At 40.0% G+C, this 19,253-nt stretch overlaps 1 protein-coding gene across 2 annotated transcripts; it reads left to right on the top strand.

The window, feature by feature from the left end:
* The first annotated feature begins 5,957 nt into the window (after positions 1-5,957).
* Positions 5,958-18,249, top strand: LOC145446439 (uncharacterized). 2 transcript variants are annotated; one of them, XM_080324731.1, is made up of 8 exons: positions 5,958-6,392; positions 13,330-13,456; positions 13,545-13,709; positions 13,911-14,150; positions 14,513-14,590; positions 14,662-14,757; positions 15,625-17,976; positions 18,040-18,249. In XM_080324731.1, exons 1-8 carry the CDS (start codon positions 6,310-6,312, stop codon positions 18,133-18,135), a joined length of 3,237 nt encoding a protein of 1,078 aa, XP_080180857.1. In that variant the 5' UTR covers positions 5,958-6,309; the 3' UTR covers positions 18,136-18,249. The 2 variants fall into 2 exon arrangements, with proteins under 2 accessions (XP_080180857.1, XP_080180858.1); XM_080324732.1 differs by lacking the exons at positions 5,958-6,392; positions 13,330-13,456; positions 13,545-13,709 and having other exon boundaries at positions 14,006-14,146.
* The last annotated feature ends 1,004 nt before the right edge of the window (positions 18,250-19,253 follow it).

The following is a 19,253-nucleotide window of genomic DNA, read 5'->3' as shown; positions in this document are numbered from 1 at the left end:
TGTCCGGGAGGCAAAATACCAATCAGAATTAATATCAGTTGGCTTAGACTTGAACGTTACAAATTCACGTTAAATTATAGATCGATGGCGAAGTCAGAATCAAAATGACGCCACACTGAACAAAATCCAGGTAACTATAGCATTTCAAATGACGGATTTGAAATCGATTAAAATCCTTACCAATTTCAACCGGCTCGAATCAGGCTAGTCGAATGCCGAATCAGTTTATTCTAAACGACCCACAAGAAACGGAATTATCGCATTGCACGTAGGCCTACTACCACCGTGTTTGAGAGTTAGTTGTGCAAAGTTCTTTTATTTGACAGGGGACAATAGCATCTGAAAACTGATCTGTGCTAGTCAACCCCACTCTTAGATGTTCCTATACGTTAAAACAAAGAATTATGTTAGTGTTCCAGCAACTTCTATTCTCGTATTAAGACTATTTGACGCTGATAGAGATTACATGATGATGCCAAAAGAATGTTTTATCAAAAAGAATATAGACAATGTTTCTACCGCAGCCAAAAACGCCTGATTCCCCTCTTTGCTCTATTGGACTTGATATGACATTTTACATTACTTGCAACAGAAGACTGGCAGCATTCCCGCATTCGCACAAAATTGAATAGTGAACACAATATTATCGCTAGTTTGCATCGCTATTGACAGACTGACAATTGTTCCATTCAAATGCCGGAACCGTCACGCGGGTACTTATCACTATTATAATTTGAATCAATTGCGGCCACGGCACGACAATTGGTCACACGATCTAGCAATACCAAGTTTGCAAACGATTGACGAGAAATTTTCCAGGACTAAAAGTGTCGGATTTCCGGTTCAACTCGAATTTTGAGCACAATCGTATCGCACTGCATCTTTGCCAAATAATATTTTCATATCCAAATGTGAAATGGCTCGAAATAGATATGACGCATGACTCAGATCTGGATATGAACTGTGTCCGATATACAGTCCAACCCTTACGTGAATGGTGCTGGTGATCAAAAAATGAAGAACTAAATGTTCATCTCAATAAATACTAAATATGCGTGAATATGCCAACACAAGCTTAACATTATTTTCTATATCTGTACTATTCATGAAATGCAAGGCAGGATTTCCCGCGGCGTCGAATGTGGTTTGCGGTGTCATAATTATTGTGCTGCTGAACGATAGGACATACACCTAGCGTTAAATTCACGGTGTCTCTGGTACGTTTTGTGGGTGCCGCATACTTTACACGGACAAGGTATATGTAAGCGCTCAACTCAGCGACAAACATGTTCGAATCGACATTGAAGTGGCTTCGAGGTAATCTTCATATCCAAGCGATTGTTAGTAATAAATAGACTTGAAAGTCAATGGGAGCGAACACTTGCGTATCTGGTTATCGAAATCGCTACATGTGGATTTGTCGAGAAATAGGATAATTTTGTTTAATATAATTAAAAATAAATCATTGTCACCTCATTAAATTTTTAGCTTGGATGAAAATTGGATTATGGTATGGCTGCTTATATTATTTGCCTTTCGGTCTCACAGAAACTGACTTCAGCAGACATTTACGCAGACACCCTCAGTATTAGGTTCAATTTTGGTGATATCTTAGCGTCACCTGCTGGAAATATACTTTTCTCGTAGTGCATGCTACGAAACAGACGTTAATGACTGATAGCCCTAGTCTAGAGTTGATACACTGCAACACAGATGGTTGAAGTAGATACGGATATTTGCATGAGTATTGCTATAAAAATTGATACAGTTGAAGAGACCTATTTCAGTGATTCCCAAGCTTTTTCAGCTCGTGGCACAGAAAAAAAACGCTGGTGGCACACTTCTAGAGAGGAAAAGTTGTTTGAAAAAATATTTCAGCGTGTTAAAGTGAAGCATATGTCTGTTCATACGAACATATACAGCTGTAACGAAGCTGCATTGTTGGCAAACATACTCGCATATCGTCGTCGATTTACGAAAGTTTCTCAGTTAAGCTTATAATTTCAGCTTAAGCAGAAAAACCATGCTCGCATATACGGGACCAAAACAGTCATTACTGTGAATTATGAGTAGCCTACTTGTTATTTTACAAATATGTGTATTTCATGGGAGGGGTCGTTACCCCTAACAAATATAAATACTATTATGTTATAAACACTTTTGACACAAAGTCACTCGAAGGGCAAAGAAAATTTAAAGTTGAGCATATCTACCAAAAGTATTTTATCTTATGTTGATTTGCGAAATAATTTTAGATCCTTCCAATTAAGGGTCAGGGGCGCGGCAGCTTCACGGCCCGGGTTCGATTACCGCTGTCGGGGGTAATTCTGGGCTCCTCGTCCCCCGTGTCGTTATTCTTACGACGACAAAAAAGCCCAGGAAAAAAGACACGATGAAGAAAGAAAGAGTGCAAGAAATAGCTTCTAAAAATAACCGACGAAGAAAAAATACATTACACTGGTCTACACGATTTTTGCGCCAGGACTTCTTCGGGTCAACTATATACCTAATTTGGGTCCGCTGAATACGAATCTGACGTTATTTCTGCTCCATCACGTCACGTTTTTGAGATATTATATATGTTGAATATTTCTAGTTTTTCGAGGTACTCAGGTAGATTTTGGCTACTTGCAGTACTTACTGAAAATGTAATGTTTTACAACTACTTCAACATCTACCTGAACAGTATTCTTGATGAACTAATTACTTTTGCAATTTGGTTTTTGTAAAGTAGAAAGTAGTTCAGTGATAATATTACACCACTACCATGAGTTGAATTGTCACAAGAAACGTGCAAAATATCCTCTGAATCACGGTAACTGAGTATATATTTTCGAAGATTATACCCATGGGTGATGTCATTATACTCATTTTGCGTTATATGCGGCGATACATCTTGCGATTTCGTATGTAGACACCTCTGACTGGCTGTTCAAAGTATGCGACCACCCTCCCCCGTCCAAATATACTTAGATATTTACTGACTTTTAATAATTCTCTGACCTTTCATTTCGTCATCCACTTGAAGTAGTTTTGACATGTCTTAGAAATGACTACTTCTACTTGTAATAGAGTAGAAATGTAAGGCGGTAATTGTTTTACTTAAGTAGCAACGCTGATCACTTCGACCGACTCTAGTTCATAGCAAATTATTACGGCAAATCAAAAGCCACCAAAAATGTGAAGCTTTTTGTATTTAGAACTGGCGTTTAATCATGCAAAACACTAACAAAGAGTCTCGAAATCAACCTGTGCTAATCTCAGGCTCTGTTCGAGCATAGAACACGTGGTATTTAGTGTAGGCCACAGAAGGACCTTTGTCGAGAGGGATCGGCTGTCCTAGAATCGATGCATATTTATTTCTATTATGAAGTAACACGCTCTTCAGGTTTCATGTTGAGCTGTTAGTAAGCAGTCTCCGTTCACCTGGTTGTCTATAATAGACAATGCAAAAGAAGCCCTTTATATCATGTCAATAAAACAAAAGAAAAACAGTTCAGAAACAGCTTTCCTTGATTCCGATAAAATGTGACGTACGTATGGAAACTATGTAGAGAAGAAGAATTAGCATGATAACTACAGGTGGAGATTAATGATGATAAATTCTTTCAAGTTATCATGATAAGCATGTTTTGCTTTGGAACAGCAGACATCCTGTTTCTTTTAATGTTTCAAAACAAGCCTAAAGGGCCACATATTCTGATCGTGTACCAGAGTGAACAATTCTCTTCTACATAATATGCCAACAATACCATGTTGATTGTTTGCTAACTTTTACGTGTTACGAAAGAGCAGTGTGCTGTCACTAGATGCATTAACCGATTAAGGCTGCAGGAAATATGTATAAAGATATAGATAACGTATGGAACTAAATTAGGTACGGAGCTACTAATCACAATCTTTAAACGAAGAGTGGTACATGAAGATGATAACTGCTACCGACTAAAAATAGTTGCATCCACATATAGATTTATGGGTCGAACAGAGGTCCTGATCGAAAGAAGATAGAGAACCGCTGGATTCAAGTTCACCGAAAACTCAGTTATTATGTTTAACAACAACCCTGGTTTCATCATTATTGATGATCTCAATAACAATATTTGATCTGTTGCTGTTGTACGCTGACCATAATGTTACTAACGAAAGCCGAAATTTGATTAATTTAGGAAAATGAGAAAAATACATACCAAAAAAAAAATCTGACGTGATTGAGAAATTCTGACGACAGAATTGGACTCAGCAACCTAGCCTGGATCAACCATTAAAATATTTTGGGGAATTTTTTTTCAAATTTGTAGACCAGTGTAATTTTATGAGTCGAAAAGAGCTTCTGATTGATCGAAGATAAAGAAATACTGGATTCAAGCTCACCGAAAACTCACTCATTCTGTACTGCAACAACCCAGGTTTCATGATAGATGATTTCAATAACAATATTTGATCTTTTGCTGTTGTATGCTAACCGTGATGTCACTAACGGGAGCCAAAATTTGATTAATTTATGAAAATGAAAAAAAAATCATACATAAAAAATCCGACGTGATGGAGAAATTCTGGGCACAGATTCGGATTCAGCGACCTTAAATTAGCCTGATTCAATCATTAAATTACCTTTTCGAAATTTGTAGACCAGTGTTATAGGTCGAGGTGGATGCCTGTTCAAGAGAGGTCGTTCAGCATCCCCCTATCTGTTCATTATATCGCATCGTGTCTTGTATATCGCATTGTACATTGTGCGTGTGTTTTGGGCAGATAAAATATAATCTGTCGATTGATTGATTGACAGTAGAACGTTTCGAAGTGTCAGTGATTTATCTGGGCTCCTCCTCCTGCTTCGATCGCTGATTTTACGGCGTTTTTATATAAAAACCCAGAGAGATACCAGGTGAAGTGAAATAGGCACTGAGCAATTAGAAGCGTATTGAAGGAAAGATCCAACACTGTTCCATGGGGAATTCGACTGAGGTGGATGTTATAGTTTTAGATACCGCACTTGGTCGTTTTGACAACCTCGCATCTCTTCATCACGTGGCATTGTGTCTGGTGTATTGTAGCATTTTACATTGTGTTTATTGAGCTGATAAGAATCATAGAACCATCGATCAAAGCTGGCTTGAGCAAACGATTTAAAAACGTCTTCAATTATTGATACCAAAAGCTAATTCGCGCTCTTAAAATGATTAACATCGCTACGAGAAGCTGCAATTTGAAGTCACGACCTTACTCGTTAGACTTTTCCCATGTTAGAATACTGAAGGTCTGTGCGACAACGGATATCTCAGATTGAGAAGAGTTGACGCAGCGTCGCATATACCGGCTGGAAGCATGAATAACTTCGAGGCTTGGAGTGTATTCGATGCGTTATGTAGGTTGTATGGATGTGATGCAATATCAATACCGCCCGAGTTACATCGTGGAAAGAGTTTTAAAAAGGCTCGTTAATTTCGTCCCGCATCACGAGACGTTATCATGCACGTATGCATTCGTTGTTTTTCTCCACAGACTACAGGCTTGTGGTGGTGATTATTTTTATTGCCTTTCCAATTATTACCGCCGAATTCTGATTTGAAAAAAAGTGGAAGATCCGGAGTTCGAAATTCCCCACTAATTGCAACCAGGATTTGTTTACGTATAGGGCTGAAATGTTTTTCACTTCATCAATTACTGCTTCCGAAAAAATCATAGCTTTGTAACCAATTGACAGTTGGTTTCGTTTCCAAACAACGGTAGTGGGTCGGTGCTTACGACTCTAAACTTCGCGCTGTCAGTGGCGATAAGTAGAGTATTTCATCGATGATACAACGCAGTAAACGATCGCTCGTCCAGCTTCACACAGCTGCTCAGATCATGAACGCTCTCTCCCTCGGGTGGATAGTGACGTAATCACATGTTGTAATGGATAATGGTCATAAGCTTGTCCCGATAACAAATGACAATTTTCCGACGTGGAACAGGTCGTGCTCGTGTCTGATCTTCAAATGTCTTCGCTACGACCTCTAATACAGTTAGTAGGGTTATGTTGAGCTGCCTGCGCCTGGTGACTATAACGTACCCCTACAATACTAGGCAGTCTGTGCTTATTAACGCTGGTAGTATAGCATTCTTTCATTTTTCGAAGCAGTGTAGGTTAAATTTATTGCCAGCCCAAAATTAGGCACAGAATCCGATTTAGAAACGGTTCGATCCTATCCCAATGCGAAGATTTAATGAAAGAGATAGGGATAGTTGCAGAAATAAGGAACGGGGTACAGTGTTTGTTTGGACTTGAGACTGCACAGTAAATTGCGGAGCGCTTAGATTTTAACGAATATGAGAAAAGAAGACACACCCTCTTCGGACTCAGAATGTTTTGAAGAGCCACCGGATGCAACAGTATCTGTGGAAAACGGGAGGTAGCCTAAACTTAAATATGTATATAGACAGTCCTATTCGTTTTGCCCTATATGTCATTGCATGGCTCGGAAACATTTTGCGTAACGACACTGGACGATCTTCGATTCGAAAACTTTGAAAAGAACAACGTGGGTATATCTCATGCTAGAGGAGGATATGCCATCAGCAGATTTAGACTTAGCCCTATGGATTAAGATCTAAGGATAGCAAAAAATTCAAGTTGGTTGACCGCGAAGGTTTTTAACTGATGACTAAAAAAACCAAAGGTCACCATCTCTCGCCCAATCCCAATCACGGCCTCTTTTGTAAGATGATGACTAAAAAGCGCCATCAATTTGGTACAGTCCTTCGCCTCTCGCCTCGGTGCCAAAAATAAGGACAAATTGTAAACATATGGACGGTATGGCCACCCCGCCCATATAGGCTTGTATGTGTGCTATAGTAAACACATAAACGCACTTTTACATTCTGTTCCAAAAACGTTATTTTCATGTTTTTGAGAATCCAATGAATTGGTTGCATATGGTTTTAACGTACTTATACGCATATAGTATACTATACATACAAACTATACTCATATGGTCTCATTTTTCGACTATACGTGCACTGCTACTTTTTTGTTTTCGTAGATACAAAAAAAAAGTCATCGTCAACAAATATTTTCTTTTACTTCGGGCCTCCCTGAAAACCCAGTGCATGAAGTGTCAAAGAAGGCCCATTAATGTATCACAGTAAGAGTGACTAACGACTTGGTTGAAATCACAAGACATTAACACTAGGCAACATACTATATGTGTTAAGATAGCTTTCGTCATAATATCTTTCGGCGTTCTCTAGTGGGAGAATATCCTATAGCTGTTACTCTTACTGCTACTGACGTTTAAAATATTTAAAAAGAAATACAATTGTCTCAGCACAGATAAAACTCGACATACTGACAAAGGGTTCATCGCCGCCTAAAACTATTTCCCGCCCAAGTTACAAAACCACTGCTACATAGGTTAGTGGGGTAGAGTGTATGGCAGGGGCGGGAAACTTCTCCAGTCGGCGGGCCGGATATAGGAAAATTAAATACTTGGCGGGCCGGATTCAGGGATATCTAGATATCTAGATATCCCTGGCCGGATTGCTGAATCGAAACATTATTCGCCCATTTATCCACATATACATGGAATAAATCGTATTTAATGAATGTATTTTAACGACAGCAACTTCAGTAACTTCAAAGCCATTTCTCGCCAATAATGATGAAGACAATGTGGATTTGAGAACAGTATTGTCATACAGGCACCACTATGTTTGCTTCTCTCTGATCGATCAACACGGTGCAATCCCTAATTAAGATTTCAAGGCGTTCGATAAGCCCGGTACCACAAATTCACCAATATATCTCTTCATTAGGGTTTAGTACAGGGGTGGCCAACCTTTTTGCCATTCACGGCCGCACTTCGACCACTCATGTAGCCTACGGCCGCATTCCATGGCATAGTCGTAACGAACTATCTGGGCGCCAAATACACAGGTTAAAGTGTCCATGTCCTTTTCCGGTAAACTCCGGACTTATCTATTTAATCACATAGGTTTTACTATACGCACCGACTTCGCGAGTGGTCACTGGTGACTGGTCATGGTCATGTTACGGGCCGTACATAATCGCGCGAAGCGCGAAAATATTTTCCGATTCACCTATGAGTTTCGTCATAAATAATAGTATTTTTCATATTATTTCTCATTCCGTGTCATCAGATTCAACTGTAGATTTGATGGATGGTGTGTTTTTCGAAAATTTAGGACAAGATATAAATGATGATGCATCTTCGGGTGGGCCAATTATAATTAGTCACTTGGTTGCATGCTATTATTTCTTGACCTACCATCAAGATTGTCCGTATAGTGAGGAGTACAAGACTCCGAGTTGGTACTTCTATATGAGGCGCATCATTTTCCTCTGCTGTTCACGTCTGTACTGTGGGGCGATGATTGCAAAGGGCGCCACATAAATCGATAAACGAAGTCACATTGAATCGCGCGCAGTGCGAAGAAAATTTCAAGATTAATTAGCATCTCTCAAAAAATCGACACTCAATTTGTAAATTCAAATTGCATGTCGACGGCCGCCAACACATACGGTACTAATTGAATTTCTTGTCCACGGCCGCACAAATTTCCCCTCTACGGCCGCAGGTTGACCACCCTGGTTTAGTAGGTGACGAGATATAGCGTGGTTGTTCAACAACTGTGTGGCCTATTTTATCTCGATATTGAATTCATGCGGCCCGCGGTCTCTACAAAATTTGAAAGTGTCCCGCGACCCGTTTCGAGTTGGCGACCCCTGACATAAGCGATGTCGTACAAAAGCCTAGAAGTGTGCCGTGCTACAAGTCGACGGTTACGGAATCAAAAATATGAAATATCGGCCTAGTGTAAATGACAATTGTAGTCGACAAACACCATGATTACCACAAATGAGATTAGGGTTGAGTACATCGTAAATACCTATAATGCAAGTCTTCTCGCTTCGACCAACTTACGAGTAAGCACCACCCTCGCTCACTGCGCAGTGCGCACTGCGCATACATGTGTGTAATAACATAGTCTCTAAAATTTGACGTTTACGCAAGTAGTAGGGAATCTCTGAATACTGGGGCCGCGGGCCACATTATCATGTAAGACAGAAAACTGTCCGCGGGCCGGACAAAATCCCTTCGCGGGCCGTATGTTGCCCGCCCCTGGTGTATGGGGATTGGGGAAGGATATGAAAGGAATACCAAATACTATAACTCGCCTATACATATTCGATTTCAAGTATTCACTGCGAAATACTGTAAAACGAATAACCAGAAGTCACAATTCTTTTAAGGACCGTAGCGTTACCGTTGATCACATTCATAGTAAATCTTCAGGGTTAACTTGGTGTAGCCAAAATAGGTGTGTCTACGGTTGCTGGCCGCTAGTGAAATACGATTATTCCGGCTGTAACTTCAATTTGTGATTAAGCCGGAGGCCTTCTCTGAAGTAGCTTTGAGGCTGTTGGAGTGCTGCAATGGTTGAGCAGTGAGCACGGAGCAGGCTTGTAATAACGGACTTAAGCAGAACTAAAGTTCACAATGACGTATCCCCTCGACTATTTAACTGCACTCCAGTGATAAAGTTGACGTATGTTTGGCTTCTGCCGGTGAATAAACCGTTTGTTACGTTGACTTAAAATGCAATAGCGATGATATTATGTAACTGATTGCGACGACTTCAGCCTGAAAATTGAAGTCGCAGGAGTCAATCCGAGACCATAAATGACTAATAAGAGTAGTATCTCTACCTAACCTCTCGGGAATAACAAGGGAATGTATCCTGTACGACAGCGCTTCCCAACCTTTTCGAGCTCGCGACCCATCGTGAGATATGGCCGAATGAATGAGAACGTATTTCGACGTACAATGATTCGTGTCAGTAACGAGTAAATTGGACGACACAAGTGCAATTGCGCTATACTTCGAGAATACCCCTGTAATGTATCAAGGAGACAAGAATGCACGTAATAGGTATTTACAAATGAGAAAGTGCGTAGTCATGCAGTTAATCATCTTTTATGTCGAACATAAAGGGGTCCAGAGTATATATTGGGTTGCCACAGTTGTTTGCTGACTATATTCCGGCTGGATTGCACTTTCCAATCAACGTTAGCAAAGATTTTGGGGGAAGGAATGGATGATTTCCTGTTTAACGCATACATAGAAACACACTGTCAAATTTCGCGCTCCAATCAGCATGTCTACCACATGGCTCACTAATTATTGTGAGCAACGGACACGTGGCTTACGCCACTTTTATACCCACAAATAAAATTAATTTAGAGGAGGAGAAGGGGTATTTGCCCGTCTAGTCGTGGGAAGATAAGGTCTTTGACATATCTGGCAAATTGAATAGAAAACTATGTAACATTTAAAAAAGATTCGCGACCTACCTGTAGGGTAGCACTGCTGTAAAGTAGAGTGCCACATCGGTAAAACTCAATGATAACTCTGGTCTACAAATTTCGAAAAAAAAATTGCGCAAAAAATTTTAGTGATTGATTTAGGCTAATTTAAGGTTGCTGAATCCGATTATGTGCTCAGAATTTCTCTATCATGTCAAACTTTTTCCGTGTGAATTTTTCCCATTTTCGTAAATTAATCAAATTTCGACTTTCGTTAGTAACATCACAGTAAGCATACAACAACAACAGCGCAAATATTGTTATTAAAATCATCTATCATGAAACCTGGGTTGTTGTAGTACAGAAGGAGTGACTTTTCGATGAACTTGAATCCAGTATTTCTCTATCTTCGTTCAATCAGAAGCTCTTTTCGGCCCATAAAATTACATTGATCTACAAATTCCAAAACATTTTTGCCCCAAAAATTTTAATGATTGATTTAGGCTAATATTTGGTTGCTGAATCTGATTCTGTGCCCGGAATTTCTCTATCACATCAATTTTTTTCTGTATGTATTTTTATCATTTTAATAAATTAATCAAATTTCGGCTTTCGTTAGTGACTTTACGGCCAGCGTACAACTGCAACAAATCAAATATTGTTATTAAAATCATCTATAATGATGAAACCTGGGTTGTTGTAGAGCTTAATAATTGAGTTTTCGGTGAACTTGAATCCAGTAATTCTCTATCCACTTTCGATGAGGACCTCTTTTTGACGAATAAATATATAGGTGGATGCAATTATTTTTAGTCGGTAGCAGTCATCATCTTTACATACCACTCTTCATTTAAAGATTGTGATTAGTAGATCGGTACCTAATTTAGTTCCATACGTAATCTATTTTTATACATATTTCCTGCAGACTTAATCGGTCAATGCATTTTGTAACCAAACACTCCTCTTTCATAAAACGCAAAAGTTTGCAAACATCAAACTTTATATTGTTGGTCTATTATGTAGAAGAGAATTGTTCACTCCGGAACATGACCTAAATATGTGACCCTTTCAGCTTGTTTTGAAACATTAAAAGAAACAGGATGTCTGCTTTTCCAAAGATGTTTTTATATGGCTTCGAGACTTTTTCCTAGTGTGTTGCAGGATTAAAATGCCACTTCTAAGTACAAACAGCTTACATTTTAGTGGTTTCTGATTTGCCGTAATATTTTACTATGAACTAGAATTGGTCGAAGGGATCGGCGTTGCTACTCGATTAGCGCAAGTAACGCCTTACACTTCTACTCAATTACAAGTGGAAGTGATAACGTCGCATATAAAGTAGGAAGTCGCATATATTCAACAGTTAGTCGGAGGTGGCTACACACGAAATCGCAAGATGGATCGTTGTATAGCTAACGCAAAATGACTATGGATGACACCACCCATGGGTAGAATCTTTGAAAAATATATTCAGGTACCGTGATTCAGAGGCCATTTCACGCGTTTCGTATGACAATTTAACTCATGATAGTGGTGGAATATTATCCCTGAACTACTTTCTACTTTACAAAAACCAAATTGCAAATGCAATTAGTTCATCCAGAACACTGTTCAGGTAGATGTTGAAGTAGTTGTCAAACGTCACCACTTCAGTAAGTACTGCAAATAGCCCAAATCTACTTGATTACCTCGAAAAAGTAGAAATATTCAACATATATAATATATTAAAAACATCAAGCGATAGAGCAAAAATAACGTCAGATTCGTATTCAGCGCCCCCAAATTAGGTATAATTGACCCAAAGAAGTCCTGGCGCGAAAATCGTGTAGACCAGTGAATCTGACACCTAATTGTAGCAGTGTCCTGTACTAGGGATGGTGTGAACCTCTGAAAGGTTCAGGTTCGTGTGAACGCGAACCTTTTTGAAAGGTTCTGTGTGAATACGAACGTGAACCTCGTGACGTCACGTGACGTCATATTGCTAATTCTAACCCTGTCTTTCAATGAAGTGATAGCCTATATTACTGTACACGATACCTAGCGAAGACTCGGGCCACATAATGTCACATTGCAGAAGTACATATTGGCGTTCTAAACGTCGCTAAATGTATCAACCGCGGTAATAAAAGGATATAATAATCGCATAAAATCAATACATTCCCTCGCTTTGCCAACAATTTCGACGAGGACTTACTAGGGAATATAAGCTTACGCTTTAACGGTCTTAGCCAGACCGGACAATGTGTCCGGACTTCGCAGTCTGAGTATTGCTACATTGAAATTGCGCAGAGTGTAAAACGGGTTTCTATACTCGCTACCGATACCGCAAACAAGCTGTACAGCAGTAGCCAGCACCTTAATCGCACGGATTTGGTTTTAATGATACAGTAAAGATATGAAGTCAAGATTGACCCCGTACGCCCGCTCGATTTTTACATCAGAAAACGATATCAATGTCATTGATTGGTTGCATAAGCACCATTCGCTGACTACGTATATCGCTAGTGATGTTGTGTGATTGCGGGTCAAGCTCACAGCAGAGAGTCACTAAATATTCACAAACGGAAAGCTGGATATTTCGAGAAAGTTTTTGTATGAAAAAAGCAAGTAAAACTTTTAAGGTTGTCAAGGTGCATGCTCGTTTAGTGTTGATTTTTTATGCTATCAGCGCCATGCATAGAGTGACCTGCAGTTGAAATGCAATAAGTTTGAACGAAAGATCTTATAATGAAGTGCAAATTACAATTTACCAAAATGGTTCACAGTGCAGAACCTACCAAGGTTCTGTTGTGAACGCGAACCTCTAAATTTCCGAGGTTCACATACAGAACGCGAACGTGAACCTCACGTTCACACCATCCCTATCCTGTACGTTAAAGTGATACTAAAACATTGCCAATATGCGTGCCGTAAAACCCAAAGATAATTTAGCACCTAATTGTAGCAATGTCCACACGCCCTAACAATATTCTAAAACGATTTGTCGATAAGGACGACAATTTATATTGCTTCTATATGTCCAGGTCACGCGGTAAACGGAGAACGGCCAGAGAAATTGCGAATATGTTTGAACAATTGAAGCGAAGGCACGTTGCAAGAAAGAGAGAATGGGCAGAAGAGAAGGATGTTTTATTAAAGAAATTACAAATGGTAAGTATAGGCTTCGAAGGACGGGTATATTTTTGAGATATGAAACACACCACGTGAATACCTACGGATTCTGCTCATTTCCCTCAAGGCAGAAGGGAGCAAAAGAGTCTTGACCGAGTTGAAATTGATCCTGGAGAATCTGAGGGAGGAATTGCGGCGCGAAGAGAGAAAGCGACTGCAAATGGAGCTGGATCATGTTGACGAGAAAAACACTTGGGAACTACAGAAAGCAGAATTACAAAAGCGGATTGAAGTGGGAATATTTTTTGCTAATCCCGGTTTTTGCAATACGGATCGGTAGTTGATCTCGCCGGATTGCACCAAATACCTAGACATATTTTTAAAATCAATCCCGTACCTTTAGGTTTAGAGCATTTCGGGATGCTTATAGATCACACTATTTCTGAAGACTCGTACAGTACCGCATGTTTTAGTGCATGTTATAATTGTATAGGAACATTCGAGGCACGAGAGCGATAAAGATGGGGAGGGCCTGAAGAAAATGTCAGAGAAAATTCTGGAACAAACTAAACTGATAAACGATTTGAAAGGGAATGAAATTGAACTAAGGCGGCAAGTTCTGGAAAGCGACAAACTTCATCTGCGAGAGAAGCGAGAGCTACAACTCGAGCTAGAAATAGAAAGAACGAAATGGAGGAGAAGGGAATGGGAATTTAATGCGAAATTAAGGCAGGTAAAGGAGGTTTCATGGATTTTGAACACCGAGGTGCCGGTAAAATCAATCGGCTATGCTTGGCGATATTTATCTAAAGGCCTATTTTTCCGACTCTGTTGTTAGGATCATTTCCATTTCGGCAAACTCTGCGACTTAAAAGTTGGTGGGTAATCACAGTCCATTTTGTGAAATTCACTATAAGGCTAATCGCGGACTTCTGCAGTGAGTATTATTTGGAAATTGCCAATTGTAAACTGCCATTCAATCGGATCTTTTGTGACCCGTTTTCGATCTGGATGCCGCAACGGAATCGGACTGCGTTGTAGCTTAAAATTGGAACCGATCCCTCAGTGAATTTAATGTTCGAAAATTTTCTTCAGATGCAAAAACAAAAGTCAAGCGCTTCCAGTCTATCCCCCTCATCAGGAGACACGCCGAATCCTTTACGAGATTTCATAGTCAGTGATTTCGTCATTATATAATTGAACATAGTAGCCTATTCTGAATTATATACTTCACTATACTACAGCACACGGAGGCTACAACGTATCGGGATAGTCGACATGAACAATCCAAGGACCATGAGGTATCACCGTACGGGAATTTTGAAAGAAAAGTCGATGATGTATGATTGGTTGTTGATCTCGACTTCTATATATCGGCGTACGGCCTGGCCCACACGTTAACCAAACCATATTGACAAAATCAAAACATGCCACAATTTACATATCTTAGTGTCAAATATGGAAATGCAGGCTATTTATAGCGTACATAGGTTAAAGGAATACGTGATGTAATCAATGAATGCCCTTTGCCATGCTTGAAACTGCATAACTTGAGCATCATATCTATTTATAATCTTCTACCAAACAGACAAACACAGTGCGCTAAAGTGACAAGTTATGGCGATCACTCGCGCAGCTTGTTCTGCGTTTACTTCTAACATACGGTTAGCCTACTCTACGAACAATCGTAGCCACTGTATACGATGAATACTTAAATACCCTAGAAATATTGTACATTTGACATTGATACGTATTATCATAATATCGGAATATTCACCCCACTTTTTGCCACCACCCCTTCCATGTCAGTCAACATAGTATCGTTTGACGCCTGCAGTTTCGACTCAAAGCCGTCCCATTATATCTTTGGGAGTCTCGAACTTATTCCTTCGAGAAATAAACGATATTTTATTAAAATACATGTAACATATATCAGTTCCGAAATGCATTTATTGGCTGTCGTTGACGACATAGCGTCTCGTGAAATGAACACAACATATATTATTCCTATAGGCCGATATAGTTGATATCAGGTGGATTCATGATGTCTCATGGAGGGTAACATAGTAAGGACCTGTAAGAAATCACCGTTCTGAATGTTTGTATTGTCAGTTATCACAGTGCCCAACAACGGCAATAAGCCAATGTGCTTTTATAAAATTATATCAACTAGATGGGTGTGGATTATCATCGTACATCTGTTCCAGGCACTCAGAGAAATAGAGAAAATCAAAGCCGACTGGTCAGACAGCAAACAAGAATCCGATTTCCATCAAACCACGTCCTCAGATTTCAAGAAATCCGCAACCCCCAGCCCTCTACTCGAGAACGCCGGTAGCATTTCTTCTAATATTGCTCCTTGGAGGAAGCAACACCGTCCACTGACGCAGAAGACACCAAGTACGGATGCCAATCAAATATCTTCACCGGGGAGCTATCAAAGCCGTTCGCCTATCGATGCCTCTATATCCCTTGTTTCTTCAAACACTAGCCGCAACAAGCAAACTCCTAACCCAGAGAGAAAATTTAAGAAAATCAGCGGTAAAGGAAATGACTTAAACTTCGTTGATAGTAATGCAAATGTGGATATCTCAAACGAAGATATCAAACTCGAAACGGTATCGCAATCATACGGAGATGACAGTACCGAGTCAACATTGAGTAATAAAGAGAAGGCGACTAGCGCTACACTACAGAATATTCCGAATCGAAGTAAAAAATCAAATACTGCGGTAGGCGGGGGAAAGGTGAGGCGTCCATCGGATAAAATAGAGGCAGAAAATCTGGTCAAGCAAAACATAAATAAGGCAGCGCGAAGCACATCTCCGAGATTACCGAAACTCCACCAGCAGTTACTGTTCAAGCGGGACCCACCGCTTAAATTGCAAGAGCAAAAACCTGTCGACACTAACTTTGTATCATCAGCGGATAACTCATTTTCTGATAAATGTCTGCCCATGCCAACGAACTACTACGTCAGTTCACGCGGGCAATGTATTGATCAAGCAAGGGAAGAGGTGAAGAGAACTTCACTGCCGCGTCAAAAAGACGCAAACTATCATTCATCAAGAAATCTTATTGATGCCCTTGAGAGTGTCTCACCCACAACGAACAGGGATACACCTCCGTTGTACAAGGATAATGCAATCCAAGCTCCTGCAGTTCATCCTAAACCTAAAGTGGCAATCCACACGGACGGCCTAGGCAACATAATCCATGTTGCGCCAATATCTGATACTGGCACAATACCTCACATAAAAGAAAATATTCAGCCGGAAAAGCAACATTCAATCGCAGAACGAGTTGGTAAAGCCGGCCGCGACTGGATACGCAAGAAACTTCACTTTAAAGACAAAGTGCCGGAGGTAAACGAAGGTATAGAGTCTGGGACCCTGACCAAAAAGAAAGGCAAACAGAAGCAACGTCGGCAGTCTGCCATGATGAGAAAGAGAGATTCTGCCAGTCTGACCACGTCAGACGATACGGGCGACGAGAGCTCATCACGGAAGCGAGAAGCATTTTTGAGAAGACACAAACGAAAGAGTAAAGGAAATACTGCATCCAATAAGGAGAACGAACCTGGGTCCAAACCAAAGAAGTACACCAGGAGTAAAACTGAAGGTTCGCCGAAAGACATGAAGAGGTTCTTATCAAAATTCAAGACGCAGCAGCATACGGTGAAAAAACAACCGTCAATAGTACGGAAGTTTGAACAAAAGCTCAAGGAGAATGATGCATCAGTGATTGCAGAAGGCATTCGAACTTCTCACAGTTCAGACCACCGGACAAATAATTCTGAAGGCAATTATCATACTACGTTTAATGCTAGTTCAGAAACTAACTACGTTTACGATAATGGCGAAGCAACACCGGAATCAAAAGAACCAAAATCCTTGGTAGAAGCTAATCCAAATTACGATCCGATATCTAATGAGGGCGATAAACATTCTTCTGTTGACGATTCCACTGGAGAAAGGGAGAGAATATCCGTATCACGACTTGTAGACAGGTTCTCTACTCACTACGAAGACGGCAGTAAACCCAAGCCATTGAGATCGTCAATGAGACGAAGTAGTAATAACGAAGTAAACATACGAAATTCTCTGACGCGGCATGGTGCTAACTTCGGTGACGAAACGTCACGTACAAACCGCCTCAGCTGGTACGATCGGGTTACTGCGATATCCGAAAATGAAGCTGGCGAAGAAGAAGCTCCCGCAGCGTTGGCAAAAAAGTTCGAATCACTGTCGACTTTCTGGGAAGACAAGCGTTGTTCATCGCAATGCAATGAGATCCCGGATAGAGCGGAAAGGACAAAATTCATGAGCGACGAAATGCAGCAGAAAAAGCAAATGTTGGAAGGCGTGCTGTCGAAAGGCCCTAAAAAGACGAGGAAGTACAGGCGAGCGGATACGCAGCCAGTCTGCTGGAAAAGCGAATCTGAGGAAGATAGCATTTCTGCGGCTGATGAATCGAGCTCCAGTAGCAGTCTTGATTGCGTATCTCCTAGCAAAACTTCAAGAAAAACATCGGATTTACCGCTGGATATTGAAAACGAAGTAATGTCAATTAAATAACTAGTACAAACACATAACATCTATCTTTATAAATGCATTTTTCAGGAAAGATATAAGATACACGAAACCATTCCGTTGGTTACAAGTAAATTTACAAAGCCAAGTAAGCCAGGAAGGATGCCATCACGTTGGGCAAAATAAGCAATAAATAATCTCAACAGCGGACAAGATATTGCAATTCACACTGGGACGATGGCGGACGAATCGAGCATGAACTAATTATTGTTATTGATAATAAAACGGCTCAATCCGGCATCAGTTTTGACACACTGACTCAGGCAATTGAATTACTTACTTTAAGGCAGAAAGGACGTTTACAAACATATGTTATTTCATATGTATGTAATTTCGGTAAAGAATTGTGTATCGCGCTATCGCCGACTCTCGATTAAGATAAGACCGTAATGAAAAACGAATTGCAGTCGTATTCAGTATAGTAACTGCAGGTCGTGACCATCTAACAATCGGGTTAGTCAGTCAAAAATCAATCACGTTAATGATGGGTGAGCCCATAGCGTATAGCAGACTTGAATCAATTGTAATTTGTAATTGAGCTGAATGGAATTATATACATTTTTTCATGTAATTGTTATTGTAATTGAAGCATTTCTATTTTGTGTAATTGTAATTGTAATTTGATAAAAATTTGCTCAATTACAATTTCAATTACATTTTTATGGAAACCTGACAATCACAACATAAAATCATCAATCAATCAATCATTTATTCGTCACACCAGTGAAAATCCGGTAAGGACCAGGATGACGACGATGGGCCGCAAGGCTTTAAGACCTTAGTACTAGGGCTGGGCACAATGATTCGAGTACTCGAATCTGAATCGAGTATTAATTTTAATGATTCGAGTCGAGTAGTAAAAGACGATTTTTTCGAGTACTGAAATTATACGCTTCTCGCAACTGAAAGTTAATTTACTAACGAGAATTATAGTTTTGATACTATCTTCCACTGAGGAAGCCTCGAAAACTTGACTGGCCGTGCCGCAGCATACGAGACATAGTACAAAGCTACGAACGTTAACTGGAAATACTCATTTCTGAAGTCATGATCATCCCACAACATTGTCAAGAAGTGCAATGAAATCGGTATGGTCGAAAAATACCCAAAAGTATCTTTAATGTGACCGATAACAGGCATTATGTTATTTGTGGTGGCATAAAGGTACATATTTGAACTTTGACATAGTACATTCTGTTGTGACGTCATAACGAGTGATACTCGAATACTCGACTCGACTCGAA

This window comes from Botryllus schlosseri, chromosome 9, assembly GCF_051294905.1.
Source record: "Botryllus schlosseri isolate E-star chromosome 9, Bs_hap1, whole genome shotgun sequence".
NCBI classification, from domain to species: domain Eukaryota; kingdom Metazoa; phylum Chordata; class Ascidiacea; order Stolidobranchia; family Styelidae; genus Botryllus; species Botryllus schlosseri.
The sequence above is the reverse complement of the archived record's forward strand: the minus strand, read 5'-3'. Positions and strand labels throughout refer to the sequence as shown.

Coding starts and splice junctions, on each gene's coding strand:
- LOC145446439 (XM_080324731.1), top strand. CDS start 6,310: ATGAGAAAAGAAGACACACCCTCTTCGGACTCAGAATGTTTTGAAGAG. Junction 13,457..13,544: donor TATTAAAGAAATTACAAATG/GTAAGTATAGGC, acceptor ATTTCCCTCAAG/GCAGAAGGGAGCAAAAGAGT. Junction 14,758..15,624: donor TTGAAAGAAAAGTCGATGAT/GTATGATTGGTT, acceptor CATCTGTTCCAG/GCACTCAGAGAAATAGAGAA.